The sequence below is a fragment of the Formica exsecta genome, unplaced genomic scaffold (assembly GCF_003651465.1).
Source record: "Formica exsecta isolate Colony F162 unplaced genomic scaffold, ASM365146v1 scaffold175, whole genome shotgun sequence".
In the NCBI taxonomy this organism is placed as follows: domain Eukaryota; kingdom Metazoa; phylum Arthropoda; class Insecta; order Hymenoptera; family Formicidae; genus Formica; species Formica exsecta.
Window position 1 is genome coordinate 807,726 of NW_021849067.1, and position 12,605 is coordinate 820,330.

General features: G+C 36.4%; 4 protein-coding genes and 1 non-coding gene across 10 annotated transcripts in view; 2 read left to right on the forward strand and 3 right to left on the reverse strand.

The window, feature by feature from the left end:
- LOC115233416 (phosphofurin acidic cluster sorting protein 2) overlaps nt 1–795 on the reverse strand; it is a 19,805-nt gene extending 19,010 nt beyond the window's left edge. For 2 of the 3 annotated variants that reach the window (XM_029803815.1, XM_029803813.1), the window contains exon 1: nt 448–794. In XM_029803815.1, coding sequence (XP_029659675.1) covers nt 448–551 — 104 coding nt within the window. In that variant the 5' untranslated portion in view covers nt 552–794. Of the gene's footprint in view, nt 1–447 lie in introns of all 3 variants that reach the window. The other variant, XM_029803814.1, reaches the window with a different exon arrangement.
- A 757-nt stretch (nt 796–1,552) lies between these two features.
- LOC115233437 (fas-associated death domain protein) lies at nt 1,553–3,895 on the forward strand. Of its 3 annotated transcripts, none has more exons than XM_029803852.1 (5): nt 1,553–1,806; nt 1,887–2,245; nt 2,535–2,708; nt 2,810–2,940; nt 3,378–3,895. In XM_029803852.1, the coding sequence occupies exons 2-5, from the start codon at nt 1,918–1,920 to the stop codon at nt 3,510–3,512; spliced, it is 768 nt and encodes a 255-aa protein (XP_029659712.1). In that variant the 5' UTR covers nt 1,553–1,806; nt 1,887–1,917; the 3' UTR covers nt 3,513–3,895. The 3 variants fall into 3 exon arrangements, with proteins under 3 accessions (XP_029659712.1, XP_029659713.1, XP_029659714.1); XM_029803853.1 differs by having other exon boundaries at nt 2,562–2,708; nt 3,378–3,838; XM_029803854.1 differs by lacking the exon at nt 3,378–3,895 and adding an exon at nt 3,031–3,136.
- LOC115233438 (eukaryotic translation initiation factor 4E-like) lies at nt 3,846–5,813 on the reverse strand. 2 transcript variants are annotated; one of them, XM_029803855.1, is made up of 4 exons: nt 5,689–5,813; nt 4,957–5,138; nt 4,543–4,860; nt 3,846–4,466 (listed from the first exon to the last, which is right to left on the reverse strand). In XM_029803855.1, the coding sequence occupies exons 1-4, from the start codon at nt 5,716–5,718 to the stop codon at nt 4,352–4,354; spliced, it is 645 nt and encodes a 214-aa protein (XP_029659715.1). In that variant the 5' UTR covers nt 5,719–5,813; the 3' UTR covers nt 3,846–4,351. The 2 variants fall into 2 exon arrangements, with proteins under 2 accessions (XP_029659715.1, XP_029659716.1); XM_029803856.1 differs by lacking the exon at nt 5,689–5,813 and adding an exon at nt 5,284–5,477.
- A 1,389-nt stretch (nt 5,814–7,202) lies between these two features.
- On the forward strand, nt 7,203–9,664 carry LOC115233436 (RNA-binding protein NOB1). The gene is made up of 6 exons (XM_029803851.1): nt 7,203–7,364; nt 7,580–7,712; nt 8,017–8,228; nt 8,402–8,816; nt 8,932–9,266; nt 9,384–9,664. The coding sequence occupies exons 1-6, from the start codon at nt 7,293–7,295 to the stop codon at nt 9,642–9,644; spliced, it is 1,428 nt and encodes a 475-aa protein (XP_029659711.1). The 5' UTR covers nt 7,203–7,292; the 3' UTR covers nt 9,645–9,664.
- A 750-nt stretch (nt 9,665–10,414) lies between these two features.
- On the reverse strand, nt 10,415–10,487 carry Trnam-cau. Its single transcript has one exon. It is a non-coding gene; the product is annotated as a tRNA-Met (tRNA).
- Between the last annotated feature and the right edge of the window lie 2,118 nt (nt 10,488–12,605).

A 12,605-nucleotide genomic window follows, 5' to 3' on the forward strand; every position in this document is an offset into this window, starting at 1 on the left:
TCGGAAGAGTAACAATAAATATTACCTATCCGAGGTTTTCCCTTTAAGAGTATCGCGAAGAACATCGAAGGTGAATAATATCGATGATCGCGGGTTTTTCTCCTCCGCCGTTCGCGGATCTGTCAATTTTCGTTCTTCCGTTGACAGATTGCAGTCATCTCGACGTGCGACGTGCGACGTGCGATGCGCCGATTGCAATTCGGACCGTGAAAAGAAACGCAACGTACCTGCTGACGAGCAAATCGCGAACTCGGAAAATGTAACAAAAATCCGTATGCACCGAAGGAGAAGAAAAAGAGAGGCGTATAGTATATAGAAAGCCAGAGGCCAGTCGCTCCGAATCTCGGAGAGAAGCGTCCATCATAAGCGTCGAAGAGCGAATGCCGATCGCGACGAATAAACGCACCGATATAATAAACAAGACGATGTGACATACGAATTCATTACCTGGGTATACAATTCGGGGGAGTACGATCCACCTCCCAGGTGGCGAACAGCTTCATGGGAACGGGCCGGGTGGCTGGAGCAGTTACCTTCGTCCGTTCCGCCATTTTCGGCCTAAGCGGGCCACGAGCGACACCGAACTATCCTAACGTTTCACCGCGTCCCGCGGCTCGCAGACGACTATCTCATCAATGACCGTGAAGCGCGGCTGGGAGCTGGGAGCTGGGAGCTGAGAAGCTGGGACACACACGGCACACGGCATACGGACAAACGGAATGGATCGGCGACGGAGATTCCGGATTCCGAGTCGCCCGTGGCGCCGTCACGCGTCACGCCCGTTTATGTTTGTATTTGTGCGCGGTCGCGAGTCGCGAGTCGCGACGTCGCGAGTGGTACACATCCGCGAGCCGCGGCGCGGCTCATGGCGCAGATCAACGGATCAATCGGAGGGAGAAGAGAGAATTCGCGTTAAGGTTAAGTCATGAGCCCCGATTACCCATAATGCAATGTAAAGAATCGATGGGTGAGCAGCCGCTATTGAAAAGAGATGCTAAATAAGGTAGACTGTTATTGGCTCACACATCGATTCTTTGCATTGCATTATGGGTAATCGGGGCTCATGACTTAACTTTCTTATATATAACCTTACCACCTTACCACTAGTAAGGGCCACCGCACAAGCTTTTCCGTAATGCATTACGTTACGTTAAGTACTGATTCTAAACCTAAAAACTCGTACGTAACCTTAAACTTCAGTCAACGCACAAACAAAATCGTAGTATGCTTTTGTTACGTTACGATTTTCTCTGTGCGTTGACTGAAGTTTGAGATTACGTACGAGTTTAGGTTGAATCAGTACTTAACATAACGTAATGCATTACGGAAAAGCTTGTGCGGTGACCCTAAAGCCCGTATCAGACTACGCATTAAAGATTGAGATTCAAGATACAAGATTGAAATTTCACCAATCAGGACAAAGAAATTTTAGTCCCTTTTGTTCTGATTAGTTAAATTCCAATCTTTAATCTTTAATCTTCAATTTTCAATGTGTAGTCTGATACGGGCTTAAGCCCTCTGTGCCTCTGTGGCGCCTCTCCAAATTGAAAAAGCTGTGGACGGATGAGTTTGCGAACGCATCGCCGCCATTGTTATATATGCGTATTATATACTAAATATAAAATATTTATAAAATTTTTAGAATAGAAGAGATATATTTAATGTAAATATTTAGATGTAGAGTCTCTATATAGATGCGCGTGCGCGCACGCGCGCGTATGTTATGACATTCGTGCATTTCCATTAGACTTGAAGATATTTAATACATCAAAAATCCTCTTCCAGATTACAAATCTCTCGTTTATTGTACGTACATAGGCGTATGTGTTATTTACGTAAGCGGGTATTCCCGTATAAATCTTAGTGGAAAGTTTAATTTTTTTTAGGTTGTGAGGGGTTTTCGCGTTAGAGGACACGATGCTCGAGAAATACAGTATACTTCGTCAAGAGTTTCTCAGCCAAGCTGAGCCGTTTATTGACAGCAAAGCTTTGAACAAACTGAAACTCAATTACATGCACGATATCGATTCGAAACGTAAATTAAGCAAGGTAACGGATCTACAAACGTTAATAAGACTACTAGAAAAACGAGATATTGTCAGTTATGACAAAATAGAGCCATTGCGATACATATCAAAGACATTCGTTGGTGATCCAAACTTGGAAAGCAGGTTGCACGATTATGAAAATTGGTTGAGGACTATGCCGACATTACATTTATGTAATATGTATCAAAATGATGAAGGTAAATGTCTGTTATGATATTACTGTGCTCACATGTCATTTTATTTGATAAACTCGTAGCATAGAATGACAAAGCAGTTTTAGTGCATCATAATTATTTATATTATGTTGCAAAATTAATTTGTTTTAAAATTTCTAAATAATTTGTTAGAAGAATAGTGTAATACAGAATTAAAAATTGAAGATAGTTTTAGAAATATTAGTATGTTGTATTAGCAATATAATTTTTACTTATTTTAAATACATTACTGATATGATGTTAAACTAACAATTTTTATTTTTGCAAACAGTCTTTCATTCAATTTCATCAATCTTAGGGTCCCCATCTAGTTCTAATTTATCTCAATCGACAATAGGAAGATCTGCTGAATCATTTAGTCAGATTACACAAACATTACATTGTTGTCTGGAGCAGGAAGAAAGAAATAATCTCAATGAGAGAAGAAAATTGCTGCAACAAACAGGTATTTTTAATATCTTAAGTTGGATAGATTTTAATGTTTCTATTTTTTTTTTGCGTGTACATAATATATAAAATATATATATATATTTCTTCTTTTTAAAGTGTTACTGCAACTCAAGGACAGATTGGGTCGATCCTGGAGAGATGTAGCTAGACATTTAGATATTAGAGAATGTGAAATTGATGCTGTACAAAGTAAATATCCTTTTGATTTGAAGGAGCAAAGTTATGAGGTAAGATCATGTACATATATACATGGTGAATCACTAGAGATGTTACAGGCTATTTCTGAAACTGAACGAGATGAAATCCTTATCTTCCAGCGACTATTTGGTATCGAAGCAGGCATTATGTGATGAAGTTGCCTATAACGCCTTTAGTGATTCATTCTGTATATATATACACGTATATGTATATCTGTGAATACATACATTGGCACCCGCGTCCGATCATCGCGCATAATTGTCAATATAATAGTTACAATAATTTATGATGATTGTATGTGAGATGGCATTGTGTAGGGGAGAATATGAAGGGATACATATGTATATATATATGTATATATATATATACACGTATATGTATATCTATGGATATATGTATGTCTCACTACGTGCCTAAAATAAAAACACAGATTAAACTGATATTAAAATATAATTTTTGTTCCAAGATTTTGCGAATTTATATATCGCAATCCGACACGGAGCGATGGGCGATAAATTTAATACGCGCTTTGGAAAAAGGAAGACGCAAAGATCTTAAGGAACTTGTAGAAGAATTAGTATTGAAAAATAAAAATTTATGATATGATTCATATGAATTCGCACAATTATGTCCATAGAATTTTCTTTTTTTATTGTATAGAAAGAGGATAGGTATCTGGTATTTAAACTACTTATTATTAAAAATTTAGTTATTAAATATTTATATATATTTGCACTATTTATTTTGCTGATGTATATGGTCAAATGTTTAACCCTTGCCTAGCTAAATATCAACTGTCAGAGTGTTGTTTCAGGTGGTTAAGGAGGAGAGAAAAATAAAATAAATAATTAAAATATTTCAGCAGAGATGGATTCGAATAAATTAGATATCCATTAGGCAAGAATTAATAAAATGCAAACCAGAAAAATATTACACAAATTACAAGAATTTATTTGTTGAAAGATAATAAAGTTGTGTAAATTACATCTAAATGTATAATTTCATCATGACCACATACATGTTATCAGTCATAGGGAAATACAGCAGCCTGCGCATTTCTTCCTAAACTAAATGTAAATTACACATACTATACCTCTCTTAAAACTAAATGTTTATATTAATATTTTTCTCTCTTCATCTACTTCAATTCAACTTCAATTTACTTCAGTTTTACTTGAGTTCAACATATATTTATTAATTTTCACTTAATTTTTGTTGTTAGATGAAAACATGGCTACAATGGTCATATAACATGCTTTCCAAAACAAAGTTTAATTTTTTGTAATATAATGTAGAGACACTTTCTCTCACAATTATATCATTTATAATTTATCCAGAAATTTTTGAAACTATCTAATCATTAATAATTCATTTAGTAATTTTGGAAATTAATATCTTAACGAACAACTTAAGGGTGATATAATAAATGTAACAATATTTTTAAAGCGTATATGTATTTCTTGTTTGACTGCCAGCTTTGATCATAGTATCTTTATGCACTTGATATCCCATAGTTGTTTTTGATGTGATCCTTAATCTTTCCTTCAGTTTACGACTAAAATCAAAATAATATAATAACGAAATCTCGATAATCCGTTAATAGTTAGATAAAAAGAATCAATTTAATTTACCCAATTTCCATAACACTATCCGCGGAATCTGCATTTGACGTCCAAATACCAAGTTTGTCTCCCTTTGGCCTCACATTTACTACAGCCCCACATACATCATCGGAGTATTCGTTGAATGCTTCCCCAATCATACAAAGCAAAATTTCTAACCAAAAATTATCTAGATCCGTAGTTCTTTGCCTCTTATCTAAATTTATTAACCATCGACCGCCACATTTGTTCTGATCGTCTTCCCACATAGGCCGAATACCTTGTTTAAACATGCTATAGTCACAACCCTGTCTCAACTCGGAGGCTGTCTTTATGTGGTTGTACAAGCTGTCCGAGAAAAGTAATTTTTCTCCGTTAATTCATGTTCTACAATACATATAGATACTGACGTATCTTTCGTACACCGAGGAAAGAAAGACGCACCTCCAGAAATCTTCAGCTGTATCGAAACTAGTTATCTCCCGTTGACTCTCTTCCCACGATTTATTCTTATCGGGCTCGTAATACCATAAGGTCCAAGTGTTTTGCAATGGATGCTTGATCAAATATTCAGGCGGGAATTCGCCGGTATTTGTTACTTCAGTGTTTTGTTTGCGATCGATTTCCTGAAAAAAAAGTTTTAGTGCTTTATTGCAATGCGTCCAACGCGTAATATTATTATATTGAGAGATCATAGGATTCGATGCGCGAAAGTTACAGGCGACCTTATGACCTGATGATGTACACGTTAACCTGTACAATTTCTATTACCGTGTACATTTCTCCGCGAATGATCCTTTATCGTCTTTCAAAATTCTCGCTTTGTATTTCTGGTAATTAAGCGATTATTTATAGAATAAGAAACGACCGCCGATACGAGGCGAACAATTTTACAAACGTAAGAGCGTCATAGCTTTAGCTTCTTTAGGACACTTTCTACGTAAGGAATATTCGGTAGAACGTTGTGAAGAAGGGGGAGGGGGAGAAGGACGCGGAGGGGAGAAGGATATGGAAAGCTCCGAAAAAGAGTGAGAGAGAGAGAGAGAGAGAGTATCTTCTCGCTGTCGTGTGCGCGAAATCGGAAAATCCTTTTCTCGTCGAAATGTACGAATTATCCGGATTCCTACGCGCGGAATCATAACGTGATTTTGACGGATTCCTCCGCGCTGCAAATACCTCGATTTCTTCGGAAATACTCGTAGCCATGTCACTTCAATATGCACACACGCTCTCTGGGGAAGCCGCAAACTGGCAGCAGGCGCATCTGTTCTGTGCTTCTGCGATTTCGCAATATTCTCCATAGATGATATAAGAAAATAGATGGCAAACCTTTGACTATGGCTGCGATCGGGAAGACGTTAGAAATGCTTCGAAGCATTTGATTGACCAATCAGGACAAAAAGAGTAAAAATTTCTTTATTCTGATTGGTTAATGTAATGCTTCGAAGCATCTCTAGCGTCTTCCCGACCGCAGCCTATATAGTCAAAGGTTGAAATATTCAAATAAATAAGACACAAAAAGGGATTCTCAAATGACAAAATGACACAGTTTGAAAAACTATTGTTAAAAGTAAGAAATGATTTACGGGAGCAGTATGTTATAAACATGCAGAAAAAAAAATTATGAAAATTATATCCCTTAATCCCTGATTAGATTCTAATATTCTGCTGGGAGGTAGTAACGTTTTATATATATTTTGTTTAATAATAATAATAATAATATCTATTGTGTATAATGTAAATAAATATCCATTTTCAGTATTAGTAATGTGTATCAGAACATATTTTTTTTATCTCGACCAAATTCGAATCTTGTTCAGATTCCTGCGCAATGATTTCTGTGCAGATGTAGACGCAGACGCTCGACGCTCGATGCTCGATGCTCGATGCTGTCATGTAATGGCACCTTTAAGCCCGTATCAGACTACGCATTGAAGATTGAGATTCAAGATTCAAGATTAAAATTTGACCAATCAGGACAAAGAAATTTTAGTCCCTTTTGTTCTGATTAGTCAAATTTCAATCTTTAGTCTTCAATCTTCAATTTTCAATGCGTAGTCTGATACGGGCTTTACGGTTGACAGTTGCGGATTGACCAAGCCGGCAAGCTACATTGCTCTGATTGGTCAATCCGCAATTGTCAATCGTAACTCCAACCATAATCGCAACCGAGCCAGCAACCCGTAGGGCTGCGTTCGAGAACATCACCCGTGTGCACCGAGCGTCATTCTATCTTTGTTATTTACTGAAAGTTGAACAAGGATAGAACGACGCTCGTGTGCACACGGGTGATGTTCTCGAACGCGACCTAGTGTAATAACTGTTTTTATGGAATTGCAAGCAAAACGAACAAACTTATATGTATACTTATATATCTTCTTCTTCTTTCTTTTATGGCTGGTTGGGCATTAGTCGCCCATACACCATTGTTTCTTATGGGTTTGTAGAATATAAGCAAAACTCCTCTAAGAGAGGAGGGAGTCCAAAAAAAGGTCCAGACAAAGGACATACGCAGCACGCAAAAACACGTCCGAACCCGACACGTTGTCAGTCGGAACTTTATTCGCGAAAAGCCATATTGTATACTTATATATCTATGATTGAACCATAGACATAGTATATCTAGACCGAGCGTTTGCCTTTATTTATGGAGTATGTCCTTTTCTACGTGCACCTCGGCTCCCATTCCACAACACTCGGTCTAGATATACTATGTCTATGAGATATACTATGTCTATGGATTGAACACTGAACAATGAACACGTGTTAAAAGTTCTATCATGGATAATACAAATAAAATACAACATTTAATTGTTGACACAAGTGCCTTTATAAGGAATGCTGCTTTGCAGGTATTTATTAAATAAAATAAATATGATGTGTAAATAAATGCGTACATTGTTTATTTATTGTGAGGTTATGTGTATAAAATATATCGAAAAATTTATAATCGATGTAATTTAATTTGAAATATAGTTTTTATTGAATATATGAAAATATGTTCTGGTCTTATAGCATTTTTTAACAAGATTAAAACAGGAATTTTGTAAAAAATATTTATTTTTAGGACATTGGAGTCAACATTTTAACGGAACAAGCTGTCGTCGATGAAATCACGAGCAAGAGGCAGTTAAGAAGACTGGTTGTACTACCATATGACTTGAAAGTTCAAGAGGCTTTCACTGAAAACATAAAATTTGGTAATTAGAGCTCATTAAATGCTTTCACTGTTTCATGTCTACTGTGCCAAGAATATATGCAACAAAATATACAATCACTATTGTATTCAATTATTTTTCCACTTTAAATATTCTTTCCAAGCTTAAAAACTTATTGCTGGCATGAGAAACAAAATTAATATTCCATTAGTGATATATATAATAGCAAATTTGATAATGTATTTATATATATGTTTTGTATCATCACTTACATACTAATTACGTTTCTATATATTATGTGGTCATTCTGACATTAATATATTTTGAATATATTGAATATTGACAGTGACTGAATTTTCTAAAAAAAGTGGCGATTATACCAGCTTGTCTGCTACAGACATCAAAGTCATTGCACTCACTTATCAATTGGAAAAAGAAAAAGTCGGGACAGCACATTTGAAAGATACCCCAACAATAAGGACTATTGCATCTACTGAAGATAAACAAAACGGAGATGATCTTAAATTACCAATTGGTTTTTACATACCGAAGAAAACAGTAAGATGTTTTCTGAAGTACTGTATTATTTTTGTATATACGTAAATGCATGTATACGTATATGTGTGTGTGTGTGTGTGTGTGTGCGTGCGTGCGTGTGTATTATATATATATATATATATATATATATAATGTGACAATTTTCCCTATTATTATCTGTATTCTGTATTTAGGAAAGGACAGAATTAGATGCAGATAATAATACAGAGGTTTCAAATAATGTGGAAAAAACAGATATAAAAGAAAACATCGGACACATACAGATTACAAAAGAATCAGCAGTAAATGACACAATAAATGATATAGAAAAGCAAGAGCAACCATCTGATGCATCGTCGACTGAACTTGAATCAGATTATGAAACTGCGACATCAGATATTGAAGACAATAAAACAGAAGACTTAACTGAAAAATTTGCTAAATTGAAATGCAACCCAACAGATTTTGAAGTAGAAGGTAAGAATGAGAGTAAGCATGATGTCAATGATATTCTTGCTCCAGTTAATACAGCAATATCTGAAGATGAAGAAAGTGACATAGAATCAATCGAGGATGAAGATGACGATGACAATGGTTGGATTACACCAGGTAAACATAAAATTGTAAATTGTTTAAACCTTATTAGAGTGCATTAGTGCAAAAATTATTCTCTCTTATCTCTATATTTGTGAATATTAATACCTAAAAATTTATGTTGCATAAGCAAACATTGCCGATGTAAAAAAGCAAATGAATTCGGAGATTCTCGAAGAAAAGACTGCTACTGTCGCATGCTTAACAATGGATTTTGCAATGCAAAATGTACTCATGCAAATGGGATTGAATGTAGTTGCATTAGATGGCAGAGTGATCAAACAGATGCGAACGTTTATATTTAGATGTTGTGCCTGTTTTAAGACCACTAGTATCATGACAAAGATTTTCTGTCCACATTGTGGTAATAAGACACTGAAAAAAGTAGAAGTCACGTTAGATGAGAACGGAAAACAACAAGTCCATATAAATTTTCGGAGACCTCTCTCAGCCAAAGGAAAGAGGGTATGTATGTTGTATTAATTATCCTAATATAATCCTGTCCTTAATCCTTACGATTTAATTACACACATACACATATACAATAAAAATTAAAATCTAAAATCGATGAAACTTTTTTAGTTCCCATTACCAATGCCAAAAGGTGGGAAACATGCAAACAATCCCATTTTGTGCGAGGATCAACCAATGCCACAGCAATATCCGTCACGTTTGGCGCGCATGAAAAACAATCCCCTCGATGATGATTATATAGCTGGATATTCTCCATTCGTTATGCGTGATATAAATTCAAAGTCAGCTATGTTAGGCATAAGACCAGACGGTGTTATCAAGTACTGGATGAAAAAAAATCCTAATGAATCCAAAAAGAGACGAAAATAAAAACGATTGATTATTAAATCAATTTTACTAGTTATTATTTAGATATTTTATAATGAGAAATTTTTTTTTATATCTATTAAATCTTCCCATTCCCCTTCCTCCACACATTTAATTATTATGTGTGTATCTATAATATATAAATTTACTATAGTTTACATATCAATTTCATAAAATTTACACTATACAACATATATATATATATATATATATATACTAGTATCACCTACGAGATATCATTAAAGACCGGTGGTCTTATTGAATTTAGAGTGACTGGAAAAAAAAACTTGCTGCGCGTTATTTTAATTCATCCAGTTATTGTTTTATTATCGAAAATGTATAGATCTTTTATATAACTGCCTCAAGAACAACAAAATAAACATTTTATTGTAAATTTACTGTTTTATTATCGACAATGCAAAGATTTACTTACCTACAGTAGCGTGTGGCGAATTTTTTTCCCGCCATTAGTAATATGCTAAATCCCATAAGACCATCGGTCTCTAATGATATCGCGTCGGTGTTTTCGATAATAAAACAATAACTGGAGGAAGTAAAATAACCGTATGAATTAAATAATTCGTATAATTATCTTCGATGCAATCAAACGGCCGGTAATAACAACATTCTTCAATTACCTCCGGGCCCATTGGACCCACTTGATGGTCACAAAAATTTATCCAGGGTTGACGGTCTTTAATAGAATCTCGTCGGTGCTAGTATTTAACAGTTATTTATTTTCACACAATTTATACAAAAAATTGAAAAAAAAATGCCCCGGGTGAGGATCGAACTCACGACCTTAAGATTATGAGACTTACGCGCTGCCTACTGCGCTACCGAGGCTATTGTGTAACTCCATCTAAGTTTACAAATATTTGTACACAAGTAGAGAGAGAAGTGATAAAAAGTAGAGTTCCTTTAATCAGAGTTAGGACAATCCGCCATTTATAGCCAAATTGTTACGCGCCAATTTTGAATTGATACATTATATTTCTAGAAAACGTCCTGAGAACTGCCTTTTGACATAAATATATATACAGGGTATCCGACAAGTAAGTGACCAAATGAAAGGTGAAGGTAGATTGGGTCAAACTGAATCGAAAAGTCCTGAACCATTTTTTTTTATAACTCTTAAGGCCGATATTACATTTGTCGTACGACAAACTTTTTAAGCGCATTTGTTAGCTAATTTCTAGAGACTCAAGAAAGTTTCTATTTTGCAGCCAATCAATATGCTTAAAAACTTTGTCGTACGATAAATGTAATATCGGCCTTATAAAGGAATTATTATTGAATAAAGTCTGGCCAATCAACGCCAACCTTTAGCCGGGCGCACGTCAGTGAGCCGCGCGCCGTGAAGTATGCACCGCCACATACTACCAGGCACGCGGCTCACCGACGTGCGTCCGGCTAAAGGTCGGCGCTGATTGGCCAGACTTTACTCAATAATAATAATTTTCCGCTAGCTTGGCTATTAAGGCTAAGTTCCAAAACGGTGTAAAATTTCCTCTCCGAGGAAAATTTTACTCGATGGCCAGTCTGGAACCAATCAGAGACGCTCAAAAAAGTTTCGGAACGGCCATCGGAGTAAAATTGTCCTCGAAGAGTACGTTTTGAAACATAGCCTAAATATGGCGGATTGGAATGACCAATCAGCAATTGATAGCCCCATAGACATAGTATATCTAGACCGAGTGTTGATGAGTGGGAGCCGTGGTGCACGTAGAAAAGGACATACTCTGTTTCGTGTTCCTTGCGTTCTCTCTTGCTCGCACGTAGCATGACGAAAGAGAGCGCTATGCTCTGTGCGAGCGAGAAAGAACGCAGGGGCACGAAACAGAGTATGTCCTTTTCTACGTGTATCTTTACCCCCACTCCTTAAATAAAGGCAAACGCTCGGTCTAGATATACTATGTCTATGGATAACCCGGTGTCCTAGGCCGGTATTCATAGTCCGTTCTTATATCCAAGATCGTCTTAAGTGTGATCTTGGGTCGTCTTAAGATCCCATTCAACCAATGAAATGGCCGCATAGTATCTTAAGATCGTACTTAAGACGATCTTGAATATAAGAACGGACTATGAATACCGGCCCTAATGGCTTCTGCACACAGGACGCGGAAACGCTTGCCGCATAGCAAAAGACGATGCAGTAGCCAATCAACTTACAACTTTTCCATCAGAGCGAAAAATTGATTGGCTACCGCGTCGTCTTTTGCCGCGCGCAAGCGTTTCCGCATCCTGTGTGCAGGAGCCATAACTCTGATTAAAGGAACTCTAATAAAAAATTGGATTAGGTTTGTTTGTGGTATGTGTGTGTGTGTGTGTATGATTAGGTTAGATCTTAGAACATATATAAGTGGAAGGGGAATAGCAGGCTGAAAAGTGTCGGAAGGAAGTGAGAAAGAAAATGTAGTTGCCTCTCTCTTGGGAGTAACTACACATATAAGCATCGTGTCTGTGGTATACATACTTTTGTGTACACACACATGGCCGTGCATGCGCACTTTTGAGCAGAGTTACTCACAAAAGAGAGGCAACTATGATTTTCTTTCTTACTTCCTTCCGACATGTTTTTCTATCGGGAAACAAAGGCAGTCCCCTTCCATTTATATATGTTCTAAGGGTTAGATTGGACATTGGACGAATCAACTGACCCATAACTATATAAACCGATTAATATAGGCTGAGCCGCGTTCGAGAACATCATCCGTGTGCACACGAGCATCGTTCTATCTTTATTCAACTTTCAGTAAATAACAAAGATAGAACGACGCTCGGTGATGCTCGAACGCAGCCCTGTGGTCGGGAAAACGCTACAAATGCTTCGAAACATTTGATTGACCAATCAGGACAAAAAGAATAAAAATTTCTTTATTCTGATTGGTTAAAGCAATGCTTCGAAGCATCTCTAGCGTCTTCCCGATCGCAGCTATCGTTATATATATATATATATATATA